The 23,197-nt window shown below is 38.2% G+C and overlaps 1 protein-coding gene across 9 annotated transcripts in view; it reads left to right on the plus strand.

Moving 5' to 3' along the window:
• CDK14 (cyclin dependent kinase 14) overlaps positions 1–23,197 on the plus strand; it is a 343,783-nt gene that overhangs the window by 214,303 nt on the left and 106,283 nt on the right. For all 9 annotated transcript variants that reach the window (XR_012579124.1, XM_026795414.2, XM_026795418.2 and 6 more), the window contains one exon: positions 7,214–7,262. Coding sequence is in view for 8 of the 9 variants with exons in the window: in XM_026795414.2 (XP_026651215.1) it covers positions 7,214–7,262 (49 nt within the window). In the remaining variant the exon portion in view is untranslated. The remainder of the gene's footprint in view (positions 1–7,213; positions 7,263–23,197) is intronic.

Here is a 23,197-nt window from a genome sequence, read left to right on the forward strand (position 1 = left end):
GACAGACAAAAGCACTGCAGAGCTGGTGTTCTAACTCAGGATCTCTACTTCCCAGGTGATCAATAAATATAGATTTGGTTTAGAAATATGATCTGCCTACATGCATCTTAACAGTTGATTGACAGCCAGATTTTTTCCAAAAGATTGTCTTCATTTAGAGTAGGGCTGGATTGAGAGACTGAACTCCTTTGGCACAAACACTTGAATATCCTGTACATAAGAACATATGGCTTTTCAAACTTCCATAGCAGTTTTTCCTATAGAGTTTCTCCAAAGCCTATCAACATTTTGTTACCTGCTGAGTCAGTATCTTCTTGTTTACATCTGCATTGATACCAGGGAGTGCTCCCAGGCAATGTGGGAGCCTCTGCTGTGAGAGTGTCAGAGCAGCCTCTGGATTGCCTTTACCTCATGACAATTAGCACTTACAAATAATCAATTCCTGGGCATTAGGCAGCTTCCTTGGGGTCAGGAAGTTGGTGTGGGCCAGGGGCTGATCCCTGTGAGAAACCCCCATCTCCTGTGTTGGAGGATGGAAGAGGGAAGTGCTGCAGCAGTGCCACAGGACAGGGGTGCTGTCTCAGCCCAACAGTCTCAAACCCATTTAAATTACTGGTATAGATGTAGTCTTCGAGGATTTGAGTACTTGAAGAAAGGAGAGCAATTTGCAAAGGAGAATTAATTTTGAATTCCTCCCCCTCTTTTGCCAAAACAAAACTGTATTATTTAGTGTTTCTTCAATCTGTGGTATCCACAACCCAAGGGAAGCAGAGTTGTCAGTGTTTTCACCATTCTTTAAACAAAATTACATTAGGCAGAAAAGTTAAAGTGACTTATTATGTGTGCAGGGGAGGTAAGGTGAGCTCTGCTAAAAGGTGGAACCATTTAATGTAAGGACTCCAATGCTTCAGACAATGATGGGTATTAAAATTACATTTTCTACTCATGTTCAGGAGGGAATCTAGAAAACAGCAGCTATTCTTCCTCTTTACACAAACTGTGCTCTTCTAAAGCAAATAGGAGGGAGAAGAGGGGACAGGATGGAGAGGAGGGAGCTGTAATTTTTCTCAAGATGTTTGGCATTCAAAACTCCAAAGTCTAGCTCATGTATTTGGTAAAACTCTGGTTATAACTGAACTTCAGTAAAAACTCTAATTGCTGCAAATATGACAGTGCTTGACAATTTTCTTGTCAATATGGATGCTTGCCTTTATATCTTTAGCTAACATAGTTTGAATAATTTTAGCACTGAATCTCTACTAAAAATGGTACATGTCTTATATATCACAATACAGTGTTAGTCACATTAGAGTTTAAATTAAATATAAAGAAAACTCTTTCAAAGAAAGAATGAATTAGACTTTTCAAAATATTAATTACGGTGATGTTTAAATATTTGCATTTAAGCTAATCACATTTGGTTTTAAATAGAGAAGAGCATTAATCAAGGAATGCATATTAGCCATCATGTTTTGATTAGCAACATAAAAAAATGCCTTGAAGTCAAACTGCATTTTAAGTTCTTTGGTTTAGACTAGAAGCTGATTATCAATACTGTTAAAAAGAAGCTAAAAATCAAAATGTAGCCTGCCTCTAATTCCTTCTGTAGCTTTTCTTGCCTATCCTAGGTCCTTTTAAAGCAAACATGGCAAAGGTATAACAGTTCATGTGTTTTTCTGGCTGATAAAAGTGGAAAAACCCCTCATCTTGTTTTATGTCACTTAAAATGCAAGTGCTTATTTTTTCAATTCTCACAGCAGACCAGTGTTGTTGCAGTGGTCTGCTAATAAGCTCACTAGTGAGTTCTGCTGAAACTGGCTTCTGTTTGAACCTGCCCTTGATGCAGGGCTGTCAGATGGAGCATGTTTATCAGGCAGATAATGATGTTTGCACTGCAAATCCACTGAACATGTGGGTTGTGGGCACAAGTGAGTGTGCACATATAACAGGGATGCTGTAGGGTGGTTGTCTAAAGGAAAAGAAGAGAGAGAGAGAAAGAAAAGAGAGAAATAGAAGGAAGGAAAAGAAGAGAGAGAAGGAAAGAAAGAAAGAGGAAGAGGAGAAAGAAGGAAAGAAAGTGAGAAGGAAAGAAGGAACGAAAGAAATAAAAAGAAAAGAATGAAAGAAAAAGGGTGGAAGGAAGGAATTCTTATTCTAAGACCACTTAGTACTGCTGAGTGCAATGGATGAGCTTTCTGTCCAGGCTTTTTTTTCCCCTAGACATTCAAACTGGCCAGAATTTGGAAGCTTGTTTTAAAAGCATAATCTTTTTGATGCATCAAGCTTGTCAAATTAACTAGCTCAAGAAATTCCCTCTTCCTCGGGTTGCTCACTTCTGCTTCCATTTTGCAGTTGTTACTCCAACAGCCTCTTGATGCTGCTGTTTGTGGGGCACAGTCCCAAAACCTTCCTTGGCAAAGGAGGCATTGAGTGAGCTGTGCTGCAGGGGCTGAGGCAAAGAGCAGCTCAGGTGCTTGTGCTGCCAGAAGAAGGTTTGTGCAGCTGCCCCAGTCATCAGGTCTGAGCAGGGTGTGTGCAGTGCCCAGCAGAACAGTGACCCTTGGTTCTGAGCTGGTTCTGAGGCTGTGGGAGGCACATGTCAGCCTTGTTCTCTTGGATACTCTTGGACATCCTGAGAGTAAAAATTATGCTACATCTTTCCAGTAACAAATAGGAATACTCTATGTTAGCTCTTATTTATGTAGTCTTATACAGGCATCTCTTTATTGTGGACATGCCACTTCTAAGAAGCAAATAGTAAACACTCTAGGGTACTGTGCAATTTAAACTAAACTAAAAATCTCTTCCTTCTTTTGTTTCACATAAGCAAAAATTCACCTTTTCCTAGGTGAAATACAGCACTCTTCTCACCCCTAGGTGAAAAGCCAGCTCTGTAACAATGAGACATAGCTGGTAGTAAGGATGATAACTGCATATTTGGGATAAAAATGCAGTGAATCAAATTTTGTTTCCTGAATTTGTTCCCAAAAGATTGGCAAATATTGAAGTGTTTGCATAAAAGAAATTGAAATCACAATTTTTACTTTAAATTTCAGATGTGCTTACTGTGTTGTCCTTCCAGAGTTTTTTATTTTAAAACCCCACATTAAATAATAAGGTAAAAAAATTTGAGCTTCAGTATATATACCTACAATTTGAATTGTAAAAATTCAAAGTATACCTGAGATCAAATCCAGATCTGTAAACATACAATTTTTCATGTTTCTTTAATGTCAGCCTGATGAGAGTGAGCAGCTGCCTCAGCAAGAGGGTGCACCTTGTGTTCTTGAGAATGGTGTGCAGGTGCTGGAGGGTGGCTGTGTGGATTGGGTGACCATGGGAGTGTCTGCACTGCATTTTCACATGTGCATGTTCACTTTCCACTTCTGAGGAAGAAGTGTTTTTTGCTACACAGAGTTTCCTCCACAAGGTTGGACTGAGATTGTGATTGTCAGTGTTATCTCTCAGTATATCATGCAAAGAGTTCTTTTGTGGGGGAGCATTCATGGTAATTTTCCAGAATTCCCAGTCTCATATACAGACTTATATTTCTGTTCTTTATGAACATATCAGTGGTAGCTTCTGAAAAAAGAAATATCAAAGCTATATGCTTGAAAGTGTCATAGAATGTAATTTTGTGCAGTTGGTCACAGTCAGGTATATATAGCTTTAGAGTTGGTTTTACTGCATTCATGGAGCAGTGAAGGACTGAGGCATTCAAACAGGTGTGTGAGAGTTGCTCACTCTGAAAAGTGACTCAGAAGCAAACTTGGGGATGTAATTGTGAGACTGAATTCTGGTTCTGTGATAAAGTCAGCACAAGCAAGAGATTTAGGTTACCTCTTTTTTTGCTTGGGATGGCAAGTTTGTTGGTTTTAGGTATGTAATTTTGTGGTTTCATAGTTTCATGAAAAATTGCGCTATGGCGGAGGAGCTCAAGGACAAGATTATTGTATCTTCTCTGTTCTGGCAACTCTGAAACCAAAATCAGCTGGTTTCACTGCTTTTTTATTCTCTAATGGATGAATTCAGAAAAATACTATGAGCTGGCACTTACATGGAGCTGGACTTAATTAACACAATAATCCCATCTAATTATCTTGTCCATGAAAGTTAGTAAGACTGGTTGGAGCCATGACCACAAAATTATGTAGAAAAATGTGAGCTGCTATTTTATCAATGTGTGGTTCCTGAGTAAAGCATGGGAAGAAAGCAGCCTCTAATCTGCTTGAATAGAGAGGAAAGGGTTGATACCAATAGTTAGGAGAAGCAGGGTTTGCAGTCACAGCATATTCAATGGATTTTGAAATGAAGGACTATGGAATAAACCTTTGCCTCTCCACAGGGTTTTGCCCTCTCCATGTCTTGCCCACCAGTTTTCTCTCTTCCTGCCTGATAAATATGTAAGGTACTTACTTAAAAAGGTGTTTGGACTGGAACTGTAGAGAGCAAAGGAAGATCCCTTTGAGAAGCTTGTTTTGCTCATGTGTGTCCCTTATAGCATTTCCATAACTGCTTCCAGTGTATCATTTTTTCAGTAAAAATTCATCTGGCATAGCAATAGTTTTCCAGGTTTTTTTGCAGAACTGGGACAGATCCTTGGGTATAAAAGCCTTAAGGCAATTTGGCCAAGTGGTTAACTCTGGGGCTTTCTCCTGCAGTAAAAATAGCTTAAATTAATTAAAATAAATACCAGATACTCTGGTCAAGAAAATGTGTTGTGTATGATACTTCTCAAATGTTGGAAGTAGATGCAGCTCTGTTGAAGTCAGTGTTGCTGTGCCAGTTTGAACCAGCTCAGTATCTGACCAAAACATATTGCAGAATGACAGATAAAATCAAAATCTGTTTCTCTCTAGGTCCAGGTTACCTTTTCAGTGCTGCTTCAAGTCAGTGCAATTCTCTTTCCACACAGATTTTTCTGCAGCAAAACAGATTAATGTGCAAATTTGCAGTTTATTAGCTGAACTCCCATGTGTATCACATACATGTTATTACACAGCACTGTCCAGCTGCATTTTATTTTTCAGTCCCTTGTCATAAATGAATTGACAGCATTATGGTTGGACAATTTACTTAATACAGAAGGTCTTTATTTTTTTCCCAATTTTTCCCAACGTATCTATTTCCATATATTTATTTAATTCCTATTTGCAAACTAAAATTGAAGGGTTATAGTCCTGTAGCTTCCAGTTTCCAGTACACTTGTCACACATATCTAAAAGGGAGTGATTTCATTTCTTTAACTGCATCAATATGGTTAAAGCAACAAACCCTGTAAATGTGGTCTGCAGACACAGTTTTCAGGTCTGCTGATTATCAGTAACTTCCAGTAGTGAATTCAATAAGATTTGAAGCTTCTGCATTTTTTTTTTTTTTACTTAAAGGGGCAAAAAACCTAAAAAAATAGGTATAACAAAGAAAATCAAGGCATCCACGTTGATGCTAGGAATTTGCTTCTGACTTGGTTTTGGCATCTTTAGAACTGACTATGTATGAAGTGTACATGACAACTTTAGAAATGATACAAGCCAGTGTACAAATACAGGAATTTGAACACAACTCCTTTCAAGTTACATTTACAGCTGTTTTTCACAGTAAGATGCATGCATACCTGTGTGCATATATATATATATATATATATATATATAAAATACTATTGCAGCTGTACAGTGGGTCTGTTAAGTGTCAGGCACATGGGTGGAGAGGAAGCAAACTTTTTTTTCTTAGATTCTATGGAGTATTTTGTGAGTTTATAACTTCTACACAGCAACTAATGCAATGACATTAGGGTAGTTGGCCAGGGTGAGTACCAGTCCACATGGCAGAATTTCTGTGCCACTAGTCTCCATGGAAAATGTTGCTCTGTTCTCCAGTTGAAGTTTGATGGGGTCTCTGGTGTCTAGATGACCCCAAGGTGTTAGAAAGTCTCTTTTTCCCAGCCCTGAGATCGAAGAAGACGACGGAATTCCTTGGCTCTCATTCTCAAGGTTGTTTATTTGCTCTTATCTAATACATTTTCTCTGACCTGCTGAGATCTGTCCAGCATGTTGGTTCGTGCCAGACTGACTGCCTTGGGATGGTGTTATCTTTTTATACTAAAAACTACGTGTACATTATTTGCAATAATTTTCCAGTACCTATCACCTATGTTAGACAGTTTGTCTCTACTCTAAACCAATCAAAAAATGCCAACATCACAGCAGAAGATGGAGGACAAGGAGAAGGAGAAAGACAGAACATGCCCAAATCCCTCCAACTTGCCTCCTGAACCTCCATTCTAAAAACCCCAAAATTCTACTTTTTCACCCTGTGATAAATTCACTAACATTCTACTTGAACTGCTGTGGCTTGTACATCTTCACACAAAGTTGGTAGTTTTTTCCAAGGGCTAAAATCAAAGGCACAGGTGTCTTTGATTCTGTGCCGAGGTCTCCAAGCCCTCTTTCAGGGTCCTGAGTCCTCCAGGGCAGTCAGAGGAATTTCCTGGGTTCTGACAGAACTCGTCTTTTGCTGCCTGAGGGGCACTTAACTCCTGCTGAAGAGGCTAATGAAGGACAGACCCTTCATTTCTGCAGCAGCTTACAGAGCATCTTCCTTTTTCAGCTAGAGTCCCACTGCAGATCAAGCATCTTCTTGGATATGAGAGGAAAAATCCTTCTAGCTGAACTGAAGAACTTAATGTTGGAGTAAATAAGCTGTCATTGTACTTGTTACTTCTGCTCATTATTTGTATATATGCTTTAGAAAATGGACTCTTATGTGTGCATCACGTTCTGTGTGCCCCTGTGTGTCACAGAGACCCACACTTACTCTTACTCATCCTGAGAAGCATAAAAATATGACAGTGAGGCTTCTTTGTCATGAAGAAGAATAAACTAGATTTCAAGCTTCTTTTTTCCCATAGCATAATTGTGAAACTTTCAATTTCTGGTGATGCCACAGTAAATGAACATTAGATCATGCTGGTTTTGTTTGATTTGGTTTAACAAATCGGGGGCTTTTTTGGTTTTGGTGTTTTGTTTTGGCATATTTTTTTTCCTCTGTTTTTATGGCAATTGTTCATAGGTTAGTCTTCTTTCCTTGTCTTAGGACTTGAGCTGCAGAAGATGCATAGAAATTATGAAATTGTGAAAATTGACAGTAAACAAATATTTTTAAAATATAAATCCTGGGTTTAGTGAATAATTGAATATACCCCTTTTTCTTACAGAACGGTTTACACAGTACGGCCCTAAAAACCTTAGACAAGCATGGAATAAGTAAGTATTTTTTTTAATTGCACTTTTGACTTTTCAATGGTATACTGAAGTTATCATATCTAACTCAGAAGGGCTCTATTCTTTTCAAATAATCCATATATGAATTGCCAGTTTCTTGTAAATAGGAAGGAACTGCATAGGATAATATTTTCTTCTTGGGGCTGTTAGTTGGCAAGAGTATTGACCTCATGGAGAAATATTGTGTTATTGCTTTGGGCCATCAGTTTGGAATCTTGTTTTCTCTGTTCATCTATAAAAATCAGGAAACTTTTAAATAATGTGTTTCTAATCCTCTTTTGAGTGTTGTTTCCACATGATCATCCCCTGTTGCCAGGTGCATCTGGCTATTGCTCTGAGCTGCTGACCATACTGTTGTAATCTTAATTATGAATGGGAAAACCTAGTTAAATTCACCACACTTTTCTTTTATTTCCCCTTTCAATGTTTCCTGAATTTGCTCACATTTCCATTATATGGATGTTGGTATAAAGGTATCATGCTCAAAGTCCAGAAAGGTTGCCTGATGAGTGTTGAGATTGAGTATCACACTACCGGCGCTATTCTAAATAATCATCTGTGTGAAGTTTGCTAAAAGATTTCTCAGCACATGTAGAATCTTTGTAGACAGGATATTTGGACTGCACTCTCTTGAGCAATTAATAGCTTTTATAGTTTGAAGAAAGCATACAGAGTTTGAATTGAATGATTTCAGCTATGTCAACAACCGGTCTTGCCAGAAAAGCTGTTTGAATTTTTCTCCACACTGTTTTGACCAGAAATTTTGAGCAAGGTTAAGCCTTTGCTGTATCACCATTTCTGTTTTCTTTCTGGTACTAATTCAAAATTTAATTTTTGCTAGTAAATATTGGTAATTTACCAGGGAGTTCAAGAGATTAATCAGCAGGAGACTGTAACATCTCCAAGTTCACCACTGAAACTGAAGATACAAAATATTTTGGTGAAGAAGCTTCCTTATTGTAAAGGAAAAAAAAAGTTATTAATAGAGTAGAAATCAAATTTCTTTATCAATATTCTTATTTATTAGCAATGAAATGTGTCTACAACTGCATAATCCATACTGTGGTCACTTTTCCAAAATGTGATCAAGTTTATATTCACTTTGCCATTCTATTAATTTTTTTTTCTTTCTGCTCCTTCCCAAACCCATTTGTTCCAGGGTTTTCATTTTAAAAACCAACAAACAAACAGAACAAAATCACAACAAACAAACAAAAAACCACAAAAAACCCCCACACCCCAGCTTTTGAAATTGTGCTTGACAATTGAAGGAGGAAGAATCTCTTAATATAGCAGGATTGTTGTTAAAAAACTTTTGGTATTAGTTGTTGAATGTAATACCATCAATGTTTGTCCTTTGAGCCAAAACCTGTACTTGTGTGGTGCCAGGCATCTTCCATGGCCCTGTGCTCCCTTTGCAGAACTCCTGGGTCCTCCTTGGTTAGCAGGAACTTCCCAGTTCCTGCAATGAGAAATAAAAGTGGCACTGAAACCAGTTCAGGCCTCCACAAAGGTTAGGTGTCACTAGCCTGCATTAATTGACTTCCAGTATTCTATAGAAAAGTTCCTGGCTTGTCCAGTTCAATCTAGGACCCTAATTTGGTGGCTTTCATGGATGAGGCCATCTCCTGTTTACTGCAGAGGGAACAACAGAAAGATTAACTCATATTTAGCTTTTGTAAATAACTCAGATAATTTTGCCAGTTGTGATCCTTGCAGACATCTTAAAATGTTTGACTGTACCTCACTCTTACTGCTTGGAATACAATTCAATTTCCTGAAAGTCACAGCTTTCCTTTTAAAAATTAAATCACTATTATGGCCTGTATCCCATCCTTTTACAATCGCAAAAATTGCAAGTTGATTTTTTCTTTAAAAGTAGTTAATGAAATTCAAAAGCTTGGAAGAAGCAATTATGTTACAACATAGGCAATTAGATCTGGATTGGGAAAGAAGGACAAGGAAACTAATATTGATTTGAATGTGTTTGCTTGGAGGCATATATTTGCCTAAGTAATGTGAATAGACACTGGCATGCCATTCCATCCATCCTGCAGGCCTGGACTGAAGTCTTTTTTCTGTATTTTAACAGCAGTTAGACTATTAAAATACAGCAGTTATGTATTAATAAGTTCAATAATTGGTTTGAATTTGAAAAGTTGCTGTCTTATATTTCCTTCAAGACTACTGCTTGAAATTTCTCTATTCAAAAATACCACAAAAAAGAACAAAACCCAGTTTGCTTAAAACAGCTTCAGTCTCTGAGATTTCATAATTGACACAAGTTCTGATCACATCACAGGCTGACTCAAATAAGACCAGAGCTTTTTAAATTCTATGAAACCTCTTCAAAAATATTTATACATTTTCAATGCTCTATACATAAAGGATTTGCAATTTTTCAGCTTAAATAAAGAGATTGAAAGCAATGACAATACATACAGTTCAGTGCTTCATATGGGTATTTCTACTATCATAGGAAATATTCAATGCCTCAAAATTATGTATCATTTACATTTGAAATGTGAAGGGCTTTCTCTTTTTCCAGTGTAAATCTTTATCTGTGTGCTGTATGAGAGGGCTGCTTGCTTGCACAGCTGTAGTTAAGGATGTATAAACATTTCCGTTAGAGACATCAGATTCCCAGGGGTTTGTAATCCAGCTGTAAAACTTAACACACAGATACACGGATTCATTCCAGAAATTTTCTTTCTTTCTTATCATGTTTCAAAAAGCAGCAGTCTCCAGTCTTAAGTTAAAAAACCTTTTCAACTTCCTGATTTAATTTGTGGAAGATTTTTGGTGACACAAAATATGTCACGTACTTAATTATTTTAAGGGCAATGAACATGACACCTAAAATGGGGATAAAAGCATACAGACTTTTGTTTTTAAATATGCATTGGTTTTGGTACAGATTTCCTCTCAACATTGCAGTAGCTTTGAAAGATACACCTCAAAGAGCAGTGTTTATGGTCTTGTAAGGATTTACATGTATGATTAAACTTCTACTGATGCAAACTCCCACTGCTGCATTTTATAGGGGAGGAACTGCAATGCAAAAAAAATTAAAGCATTTTCACATAGAAACTGTACAGCAGTGACATTGAACTTCATGCTCCTGGGTTGGAAGAGAACAGCTTTAACTTTCTAAACACAATGAAGTTTCACTATCTCCTGTTCCATCTTGCAGGCACAGGCTGATCCTTGTTCTTGTTTAAAAATATGTTTTGAGGTCATGGCATGTAAGGGTGGGAATATGGGTTTAGAAGCCTTCAAAGAGGCTTTTACCTTAATATGTACATTTTAATTCAATTTATGTAAGGGGAGTTTAGTACGAGGAAGAATAACACTCTTCCAGTATCTATAAAACCAGCTTCATGTCTGTAAGGCCAAAGGAAGAGAGGCAAAAACCTCCAACCCCAAACCTTCCCAAAAGTCACACACAGTAGTTTGAGGGTAAAATAATTGCACCTGACCAACATCAGCTTCCACAAGATGATTTTAAAGGCAGAGCAGGATGATGGAAAGATATTGGATACAAGTCAATTGCGGTTTAATTCCTGGTTTAACTGGAAATTATTCAAAAGGAATTTACCAGCAATGACAAAGTGAAACCTAGCAGGATCATTATATGTCAGATCCTTTAAATTCTTAAAATAGAATTGGTTAATATTAGAGGCTACTTTGGGAAGTGTTTGAGGCAAATAAAATAACTTTTACTTACAGTAAATTAAGTTATTTGGAGACTTTAGCACTGAATTTCTTTACTGGTTGTCAAACTACTTAAAGAATGTAGAGACTTTATTAGATAAGATGGAATCTATACATTTTGTGGTAATGCTTATAAAGTTAAGAAACAAAATTTGCATTGATGTTTGCTTCTATCTAGTACGAAGCTTCACCTCTATAGCATGACATAACATACTGTGGAATGTAATTATAAAATACTGGCCTAAAGAGAACTAAGATGTGGTAATCTGATCTTCCTATAGACCTCACAATTATATTTCCACTTTTTTTCCTGAACTTTTCTGTTCAATTATCTCTACACAATAAAAACCAAGAACAGCTCTGCCTCCAGAATGCAATGCAACCTCTTTCAATTTGCAAAAGCTTCTCCACAATAATAAACCCTTACAGAAGAATAACAAAAGAGAACTAATTATCCTTGTGTATTTGGTAGGATATGAAAAGCTTTTTCAGATCCTTCTGCCATAATGGGCTGTATTGTGAGAAATTAGGTTGGAAAGAAAAGGTGCAGTTGAAAACAAATTCTGCTCTGCATAAATAGGACTAGTACTTTGTAATTCCCCAACATGGCTTATTTATTATATAAATAACACTTTATTCTCACAACCAGTCCCACTGCTGAGGAGCTCTTCCTTTAACAAGATGGCCTCTGTACTTGAGGCCTCCCTTTCTGAGGCCAGAGTGTTTAAAAGTTGCATTCCAGGATGGACTGCCCTATTTTGGGACTGTTATTCAGTGAAAACTTCCCGAAGAAAGCAAAGGGAGTGAATAGAGACAAGCCCATGTAGCTTGAGTCTGTGTCTTGTTTCAAGCATTGCTTCAAGAAATTGGTTAAAGCTGAGACTTGGGAAGGATTTTTGGCTTGGGATTCTGTTGTTTGCGTTTTTAAGAAAATCTTTGCCTTAGCTGGGTTTTGATTAAAGAAAGAGCGCTCTCCTAATTGTCACTTTTATCTCTTTGCCTCCTGTCCCTTCACCCGCTCCATGTAACATAGCCCGTAGTACCACTGAAGGAATACTCAAGCTCTCCAGCACAATAGAAACAAAAAGCTTTAGTGTTGTGGTTGTGGAAACCTTTCTGAAGGATAAACCCAAGAAGCAGTAAGGATGTCAGGCAGTATCGAGCAGATGTGGGCTGGCTGTGTGCTCTGTGTGCTGGGGTCCTGGGGCCAGGAGGAGCCACTGATCACGCTGGGGCAGCAGGGGTGGGTCCTGGAGACAAGATGAAAATATTTTTTGAAGTATTTTTAAAAAGGCGTATAAACCTGCCTCTGCCTCCTGAAGGTCTGCAGCGATACTGCTGCGCTGGAAACAAAAAGCATTTTGTATTTTCGGGTTTTTTTCTCTATTTCCCATGAACAGGCGGTTGCCCGAGGGGGTGTGGGGAGTCATGTCGCGACATGCCCCGCGATGGAGGCGCGGCCCCCCGCCCCTCCTCCCGCCGCTGCAGTGCCGCTGTCCGCCAGGGGGCGCCCGCAGCCCAGCAGCGCCGCCTGTTGTTTATTTCTCTGCTTAGCGGGGTTTATTGATTAATTCATTATCATTTAAACCGTAAAATTAATTTTATAAATTATAAATTAATTTCGGGGTGGTGGAGGCTGCTCGTTTTTACATTAGCGCCTTTTCCTGCGCCCATTAGCGCTGTTTTGTGTGCACGGAACTCCGCGCTGTGCTGAGTCCCCCGCGCCGCGGGGATTGTCAACTCGCGGTGCGGAATTACGGGATGCTGATTGAAGCCAAGGATGAGAAACATCTCCGCGGTTCCTCCGCTTATCCTTTCGCCAAGCTGAAAAATCCTTCCTGATTTATATTCCAATCTTTCTTTCAAATTGGAGCAACCGTAAAGTGCTATAATGTTATACCTTCTCAAACCTAGGGGGAAGACTATTCCTAACAGACCTCATTGATACCATGTTTATCTTGACAGTCAATTTATTCTTGCTTTATTCTAAATTCCCCCTCTTTTGTGTTGCTAAGCTTTAGGTTTTGTGTTACATCTTCTTTTCCCAGTTAAAAATACTAATAAGCCTCCTAAACTGGACCACAAAAGCTTTTGTCATTTTTGTTTCAGAGCACTATTAACTCAATGCTGCTTCATTACTAAAATTACATCGTTACTGCCCTGTACCTTTTCCCATCCATGACAGCAGTGAAAATACAGCCCCAATGTACATGAATGTACATGGATGTTCCTTGTGTTCTGCAACATTTAATCCAGTATCTGGCATTGGACTAGAGTTTGTTTGCATTGTTAATTCTGGACCTACCTATATTTGGGGTTATTTTTCTGTGGAAATAATTGTTTGTAGTGTTCTATGCTCTGTCTTGTTTTTAGATTTTATGCCCACATGTCTCAATTCTGTTAGTTTCTTTGTACTAATGTCTTTGTCTTTTGTGGTTATTTCAGCCTTTAGCATCATCTAGGAGTTGATTCAGTATGCAGGGTATCCCTTAGTCCAGGTCATTAATAAAGATGTTAAATAAAACTGTGACTAACGCTAATCCCTCTGGCACACAGCTGGACACTTCCCTTCCAACTCAGCACATTGCCACTCATCATTACCCTTTGCTTATGGTCTGGCAGCCAGTTTTCAGTGCTTGAGATAGTGTGTCACATCCGAGGTCTTCGGAGTTTGTCCACAGAGCAAGATTTTTTAATAGAAATTGCATCAAACATTATGTTTTGTTGTTGTGTTCCACCGATTATCAAGTCCACTTTAAAAAAATAATTTATATGATGTCTAATTCATTAGTCACCTCTTCTTTTGATTGCCATTTTGTTTTGTTTCCTCTGAAGTCTAATTTTGTGTCCATATTTTCTTTTGTTTCTGTTGTCTGTACTTTCCTTCTATATTGTGTGTCAGTGTCCAACAAATATTTGCCAAACTTCTCTTATTTGAAAACGGAAGTATGAGCATTTATTTGTATTTTTTTTTGAAGTCTAGTACCATACTTTAGAATGCAGAGCAAAATTAGATAATGTTACAGTAGCATATCTATAGTAGTAAGCCTATGAAGAGAAATAAGGAAAGAAAACTGGCTATTCTTGTGTAGAATTCCTGGAAAGACTTTTAAAGGATGCCTTACATTTGTTTGCTATCCTCACTAATTCCTTAAGAATTCCTTTGGATATTGAGACATATATCAGATAGACATGTTTATTTGGTGTTTCCAGGTATGACTTTTTTTCCAATGTATGTTCTTCATTAGTGTTTTTGAGTACTTTCTGATAAGCTCTTCAGATGTTTCCAGTTGTTCTTTCTCCTTGCATTTCTACATGCCAATGTTTTATTAATTTCTCAGAATTATGTTTTTGGTAGTCTGTTACTCATATGCTGCCATGGTGTCTGTGTTTATTTCTTGGTTTGAGGTCTAATACTTTCTGATCAGAGGCACCAGGCATCATTATATCGTCACATTCTGAATTGTACCCTCTTGCTTGAGTTCTGTGCTGTTGGTTTATCTGCTGAAATCTCTCTTCTCCAGATAGTGACATTGCTGACAAAATTGAGTCTCTGAGATATGTTTTGAAAACATTTGTATAAGGAATTAAAGACATACTGTGGAAGTAGTCATATAAATAAAGTAGACCTTGCTGCTGGCTCCCTCATTATTTGCATGTAGCCATTAAAGGCAAGATTTTTCCAAAAGGAGAGTGAAAATGATAGGCAACTTGAGAACTGGGTTGGCATTCAAAAGTGCTTAGTGCTAAGCAACTGCTCTTGGATTATGTGGCTTGATATTATCCTCTGCTGTTTGTTCTGTATTACAGATAATTGTTCTTTATCTGAACAGTTCCTTTGATTCTCATCTTAGGATCTCAGAAACATAGATAATTTCGAGAGATGATGCAGGCAGGCAGTAAGTATAAAAATATGAATAATGTTCCTGGGTTTTGTCACCCCTGCAGATGGTTTAAGCCAATCTCAGAACTCATGGTGTTCATCTCTGTTGCCAGCCAGAGACTTACGACAATAGTTAAGACTTCTGCCGTGATGTAAACATCATAAACTATCTTTGCCTTAGGCAAATACTGATTTTTATGAGGATTTCATGTAGGGTTTTTAGTGTTATTTTGACCACCACATTTTCCATGGCAAGATCACTGGTATTCAGGTATTGCCATTCATGAACATCTCCTCCAACTGTCTCTCAAAATTCATTCAAGAAAATCTTAATCACTTCCTTTCCTGCATTTTTGGGTGTGTTGCCTCGTGTATCTGCCTAAAGATTTCTGACATCTTGCCTGCCATATAGTACAGAGAAATGAGAATTTTTGCTTTTTCATGCAGGTTTTCCTTTTTTTTTTTATTAGTGTCACAGAAACACATATCACTGTAGGAAACTGGTGAAAACAGTGATTTTTTCATAACTTTAAGTTATTTGCTAGCCAAACAGTTTAATATTTTAGTGATTTCTTTAAATGAAACTAGCTAAAATTTTTTTGAGCTATTGTTTGGGAGTTTGTGAAAGACGCTGGCTGCAAGGAGGTCATCATGTATATGTGTTCAGTGCCTGCTTGACCCGTGTCAGAATGGGGAGATGGAGACTCTCAGCCTGCTGCTGCATTGAACCAGAGAGGTTGGATTGTGTGTCTGCAGCAGCACACTGTGAATAACGAGCCCCAGCACAGGGCTGGTGCACCTGCCATTGCTGCAGGGCAGAGAGGCAAGTGGTTCCAAAGGGAACTGACCTTTTTCTTGCAGGCACTGAGTCAATCCCATATCCTAAGGCACACATTCTGCGTTAAAATTATTATAGCTCTCCTGGCATTAGGCTGAACAACACACTCTGGTGAAAATCTATGGAAAAAAAACCCAAAATATGATGTTGATGGTAGTTTGTTTATTGTTTTTAATTAGGTCTTTATAGGAAATATATTCTGTAATTTTGAAAAGCATCAGTAAAGTTAAATTGTCCTCTAATAAAGATGAATTTAATTAAAGTTTAAAATAAAATTTTGAAATATTTTTTCCTGAATTAGCAGCTCACTAGATAGCAAAATACAAATGACAATGTTTATCACTAAATGTAACTCACAAATGGCTGGCATCCTTTTAAATTCTGTAATACTGTGTATATCCACTGGCTGCTACCTCAGCTGAATTTCTATCCCTAAGATCTGATTTACAAATAGACAACTTTCTGTTAAATTATTCACATCTCATAATAATTGATGTAACAGAGTTGATCTTATGCTGGAGCATATTTGATCATAAATTCAATGAAAACAGGCACCATCTTTGTGATGTTTGTCCAGCTAAATCCTTCAGTGAATAAAATAATAAAGATGCCAGCTGTGTTTGTTTTATGATCACTGCTGCAATAGGAGGCTGAAAATACAAATGAATAAAGGACTTAATTTTTCATGTTGGATTTATAAACTCAGAATCCTACTGCGAAGAGTTTAAATTGAAAAAGTAAAATTTTTACTTCTGTCACATTCTTATAAATGCATTGTTTGCTTTTGTGTCCCTATTGTTTGGAAATACAGAGTAGTTTTAAAAGATTGATACTGTTTGGATATGTGTGGTATGGATATTTGGTTATCCATGGTCTCTGGTAAGGAAATCTTGTAAAAGCAGGTTAAATTTATGCTTTTCACTCAGACATCATTGCATGTTGAGAATGGACCATCACTTTTGTGTTGCCTTCTTTGGTTTAATTTTATGGCAGTTTTAAAGTTCTATTTATTACTATATAATGTTAGCGTGCCCCAAACTAATTTCACCACCCTGACATAAAAAAAATCATGCTGTGGATCATTATTGGCCTTCCTGCAGCATTATGACTTTTGCAGAATGCTGTTACATTCCTTTTATTTCTTTCATATTTGATCCTTACAGTGCCCTTGAGTCAAGCTTTATTCGGCAACCATGAGGGCATGAATTTTCCTGAGATGTTGACAGACAGCGTTTGGTGAATATCATTTTTCTGTCAGCTACAGCCCATGTCTGTGCTGCAAACTAAAGCAGAGCCAGGGACTGTCAGCTGGCCCCGAGGCCATGTGAGAGACCTTGGCTGCAGCTGTGCTGAGCAGCACTGGGGCCTGCATCCCCTGTGGGCTTGATGTGGTCCCCATGCAGCTGCAGGTGCAGTTATTGCTTTGGGGTAGTTCAGCCTCAGGTTTTTAAATCAAAATTTCCAGAATAAAGTAACACACGTGTTGCAGACCATAGGAATTGTGTTCTAGTGTAATATATGGCATACCTTGCTTGTAGGAGCACAGAACCTGCTGCATTTTGGGAATGGTCCCTGGCATGGGTCCAGGAATGAGTTTGGAGCATGCTGCTGACATGGGCTAAGTGATCCAGGGGCAATGTGGACACTCAGGAGCTGAGCAGTCAGGCTCTTTGACTGGCCCTGTGAATTCAATTCAACAATAAGGCTTCAGCAGAGAGATTCCTACTATTTTCTGTGCCCACCTGAACGTATTCCTGGTGAAGCTCCCTGCTTGCACTGTTCTGCTAGGATTCTTTGTCACTTAAGCCTAAAGTCTTAGGAAAAGAAAAATAAGAAATATCCCCAAACTATGCATCCAGAATGATATATACATTTGACCTTTTTTTTTCTTTCCAGCTTTTCCAAGATACTTTCTTGTCTTCCCAACCAACTTTATCATTCTGATCTTGATTATCATAATAGACTTCTCACATCCTCTGCTGATCAACATCCTTATTCAGATCACATAACAAGCAACCAGTAAATTCAATTTTGGTTTTTTTGTGTATTGTTTAATTCTCTTCCCAACACTGGCTGGTTTACTCCATTATTTTTGAGCCCCTTCTTATCCTTTTCAAAATCCTCCATAATTTTGCCTCTTCCTCTCTTTCTTCACAAAGCTCCTGTTCCCTGTTTTTATGTCAGTGATCTCTTTCTCATATTTAAGCCTTCTCATGTCCCCTAGATAGTTCAGGCAGACTTAAAACTGCTGCTTTCCTTTCTGGGAATCAGATGGGCTTATGCCCAGATAGTGAATTTATCAGTTGTTTGTGGTCCTTGACTCCAGGCTTCTTGTTCTCAGTTTAGAATCTGCTAGGACTTGTCAGCCTCAAATACCTGCTTTTGCAAAAGCTTAATATTCTTTTAACACCCTAAAATGATACCCAGATGTTTATTTACCTGCCCATCCAGTTCAGTGACAGCACACATGACCACAGTTTCATGGATTCCACAATTCCATGTGTGCAATATCTTTTGAGAATCCACTTGCTTTTTTTCATTGTTAGAAGTGGCCCAAGCTCTGCTGGCAGTCAATTTTTAGTGATAGCTGGCTCTTTGGGAAATCTGACCTTTAGTGGTCACTTTTATAGATAAAAATTTTGATTTTGGCTCTTAAATCACCTATGCTGATTTATGCCTAAATAGCAGTAACTCCCTGCTTAGCTGTCTCTCTTTCATGATGCTTTGACAGGATAGGATTTGCAAAAATAGTTCAGGGTTGAGTTCTTCCCTACTGCAAGCCAATTTCTGAGTATCAGCACTACTATATATAAGTATATACTATATATAAGTACAGGCACTTCAGATCCATGTATTTCAGTAATTGGTGACTAAAATAGATGGAGTTTGTGACTTGATGATTCACCTCCAAGATGTTTATGGATAAAAAACAGAAACACATATGTTAAATTCATGCAACTCTTTAGAAGGACATTTCAATACACGTAAGTGTGGATATGTAATGTTCCCCTTAAAAAAAAAAAAATCAAAATAATGTTACATAGTCTCCAAATTGAGTACTGGAGAGATCACTGTTTTCTGCTTTCATGGTGGTCCCTGCATAAGAAACCTAGAGGTTTTTTTCCCCCTTTTCAAGTTCAAAGTCAAGTTCATACGTTAACACAAGCATATTTGTCTCTTAACAAGTTTTACTGCTTTGGTGTCCGACGCTGGATTTTCAGCCTGACTGGTTCTCCCTACTCAAAGAGGACCTAAAGTTCACTTTAGAAAGTTTCTGTCTGCATTAATGTAAAGAGAAAGTGGTGTGCTAGATCAAGAGAGTGGCTCTGGAGGAGGAACGGCGCTTTCTACACCGCAGTGCTGGTGTGAAGATGGTGTCCCACCCTGTGCCACCTGAACCAAGTGCCCGAGGGTCAGGGAGCTGCAGCTAGCTCTATGAGATGCAAGTCTGCCCAAATACAGACATAATAATACCTAATTAAGTGTTCTTGACTGCATAGCTAGACTATATTGCCCATATGCCCTCATTACCACCATTTCAGTCTCTTCCTCTCAGTATTTACTAGTCCTTCATCATTTCCCTCTCGTGCCTTAGCTTAGGAGCATGGTTGCAAAAAGACCAGGATGCCTGCTTTTACATAATTGCTCAGTCTTGTTGGGTTCAGCCAGGCAACTCATCTGCATAAAGTTAAATACATGCATGTGCCTGGGGTCTGTCTTCCTGAGCTTTCCAGGCTTGGGGCATTCTCTCTGCCTCCAAATCTCTCTTCGCCTTTAATGAGCTGTATAAATAAATACAAAGTACTCCTGTTAGTTCCATAGCCACAAAAATATATTTTATTAGCTGAGAGGTATACAGTAATAGAAAAGATCAGACCCATGCAATGTTTTAGGCAGCAGTGGGAGGACAGGGCAAGTAGCTGCTTCCAAGTGGTTGATGGATCTGAGGCCCCAGCAAGACAGATTTGTAGGTTAACTCTGATAAATGATCTTTGGCTTCACTGACTAAAGGAAGGTCACCCTTCTCAGGGCACTGCCTGCATGCTGCAACCTTTTAGCAAATTCTTGTTGAAGTACTGAGCAAACAAACCAGTTCCTATTTACATGAGAATGAAATTAAAACTTCTTAAACCCAAGACGATAAAATATCAGACAAAAGGGTAGAGATTCATAGAGCAGTATTAATATTTATTTACTAGCACTTAGTTCTGTCTTTGTTTGTTTTCTAAAGGTAATAGGTCCAGGAAGACAGCTGGAAAAGGGAAAATAAGGAAGACTTTGTTTACTTCCCTAATGAGTGCACCCAGTTGACAAATTTGAAAATCAGAGCTTGGGTTTTTTTCTTTTTCTTCAGAATATCTTTTGCATGGATTTATTTGGAGAGAAGCAATTCAGGTTGTCAAAGGTGGCATGAGGAAAAACACAGAGCTTTGACTGCATTGTGTGCCAAAGGTTTAATTCAGCTGTTTCTGTGTTGGGGGGTGGGGGCATATTCCCTCCTTTTTTTTTTCTTTTTTTTTTTTTACCTGTGTCCAGCCAGTGAGGAAATAAATATGTGAAGAAAGAATACTATGGAATGTTAACTCCACTGCTATATTTTTCTTCCTTTTATCATGCCCCAAGATTCACTGAAGATGATATAAATTCACCATGCCTTATTTTAAAAAGCATAACAGAAAGGCATTCTTCCTTTAAGAGTCAGGCTGTAAAAGGTGATTTTCTTTCACTCAGTTTGGTTTAAGCCTGTAAAAAGCATTAAGTGAAAAATCTGATATATTTGTTAGGGCATTTACTGCATTACTAACTTATATTTTCAGTTCTCACTGAAAGGTTTATAGAGAACATAAACCTTGAAGAGTTTTGTTCAGGATTAAAGTTATATTTTCTCCATTTTCTGGTGAAATAATAGCTCATAAAATGATTGAGGTGTTAGTAATTATTTTTAGCTCTGTTTATTTTCTGAGGTTACTCTGTTCAGCTTTCTGAGGTGCACACAGACAGCCTTTAAAAAACATTCACCTTGATCAGAAGATTCATGCCCTTTAACGAATTTCAGAATAATCAAAAGCTTCTGACTAGATGTCACCACTGTGTTGTTTTTCTTCATTAATTGCACTTTCAGCAAAGATCTACCAGTAATCTATGAATCTGGCATATTCAGTAGTGGTCTGTTGTGGTGCAAGTAATGTACTATGTCTTCCATAATTAGTATCTTTAATACTGGCTTAATTGGGATGCTGGCAGAATTAAAACAGTTGATTGGTGATGCCATGTAAAATCAAAAAGAAGTAATTGCTAAATTCTTTCTGGGACAAAATAGTAAGGCATGTTCTAATTAAAATTTCTTAGGAAGTACTTTTTATGGGAAATACCTGTATCTAAGAGAAACTGAATGAAATAATGTCAATTACTTAAGGTAGTCTTCTTTTAGTTTCATTACTTAGTTCTGATTTTAAACAGTTGCAAAACACTGTACCCAGAAATCATGCTGCCTAGGCTGTACAATGCCAGAATTCCTAGGAATTAAGAAAGTTTTGTGATCATATCACACAACACCACATTCTCAATAGCTTAGGGTATGTTATCACTGCACATACATTGTATGTTTGCTGTTTATTTAAACTCTTCTTCTCTTTAGTGTCTTCCATGTAGACTCCATACTTCTTGCTTCATTTGATACTCCAGCATATGTTGTTCTGGCAAAAAGATGATGAGCATCAAATGTAAACCTTGTAACCTGACTCTGTGTCAGAATTGGAAGAAACAAGTAGGAAAAATATCTGCAATATTATCAATGAACAGTATAAGCAATCTTCCCACCCAAAGCTCTCAATAGTTGGTGCTGAGTTTCTATGGAAGGTTTCATAGCTCAGCATATTTATTCTGAGGCATCAGAGCAAGAGCTAGCCCAGGTAGCTCTCACAGAATTCAGGATACGTTTAGGTCTGTTGTACATTGGCTGGTTCTCCATCAGCATAGCTTTTAAACATCAAATCAACCAAAATCAGTTTTTAAAAGGGGTGTGTTCTGTAATGGTGATAATGTTCTGCTTCCTCTATGAAGCAGACCAACCAAGCTGGAAATCACAAGCATCATTGTTTTAAAGAAATACAGAAATACATCTGAAACAGACACTAAAACACACCAAATCTAGTGCAAAAGAGTCAGAGAGAAATAGACTCATCTAAGGTTTTGTCTTGAGTTGCACTAGGTGATGACACAAATAATCAAGTTCTAAATGCGTATAATGGCTATTGTCAAAAGTGAATTGCCTTCAGAGGTTGAATCACTTCATCGTCTAACTTAGGTGTGACCAAACTGAGTCTCTGAAACCTAATCTGACTCATGAGCAGTTTAAGCTTCTTAATTTTCTGTTCTGAGGAGTTCAGGAGCTGCAACTGTAATTTTGGTTTACCTACTGGGTCAGTAGATTCTTTTAAAAAATTACCAAGTATATGCCATTATTTACCTAGGGCTAAATCTATATTAATCAAAATAGAAAACCTAGTTGGCTATATTGTTAGAACCTTCATTTGTTACGTTTGCCTTTTTGCCTGAAATGCTATTGCAGCATCTTGGCTGCTTTCCGACTCATGGCATCTGGGCAAATGTCAAATGAGAATTCGTTCAGACAGGCCAGGGTTCTCATTACCTTCCTGGAATGCACTGAATGAACTTCCCTCCACAACTTTCCAAATGGGGAAAGCTCTGACCTCTGCTACGTCAGCATTAACAGCAATGCCAAGGAATCAACACTGACACTTATTTTATGTTCCATATCAGTGAATACTTATCATTGGTTGTCATGGCTTTTATTGTAGTAATAAATATTTTGACCACCTTTTCAGTACTTCAGTGGATAAGACTTTTGATGCCTGTAATATGGTAATATAATTAAAGGGGATCAAACTAATTTTTAAATTTCCAAAGAGATCATATCATACACCACAGGGAAATCACAGTGGCCTGAAGACTGTGGCATGCAGTGTTGTGCAGGAGCGCAGAGCAAGGACAGACACTGGGAGCAGTTTAGCCATGTTACACATGTTAGAGCCAGTGCAGGCTTTGTCCCAGCCTAGCTCATCCAAGAGCGAGTCATTGTGCTCATGTGACAATCTTGATTCTATTCAGGTGCTGATTGTACAATTAAAGTGATGGCCAAGGGAGTCTGGAGACTGGATTTTCCCGTCCTGTATGTCTAGAGAGCTCAGTGTTTCTGAGTCTAAACTCTTGCCAACATCTCAATTTGGGAAGAGCAAGAGGGGCATTGGGTCTTTGGCGACATGTCTTTTCTAGGGAGAGTGCACAACCCAGGACTGCTGTCGGCAGCCCCATGCAGGTGTGGGGTACCGTCCCAACAGTGACATGTCACACTGGCTCTGTGTGATTGTATTATTTACTCTGTAGTTTGGCTTGAGGTACCTCTGTATTGTGCTGTAGAGCAAATTCTGCATTTTGTGATTGATCAGCAACAAGTAAAAC

Source organism: Zonotrichia albicollis, chromosome 1 (assembly GCF_047830755.1).
Source record: "Zonotrichia albicollis isolate bZonAlb1 chromosome 1, bZonAlb1.hap1, whole genome shotgun sequence".
NCBI lineage: Eukaryota > Metazoa > Chordata > Aves > Passeriformes > Passerellidae > Zonotrichia > Zonotrichia albicollis.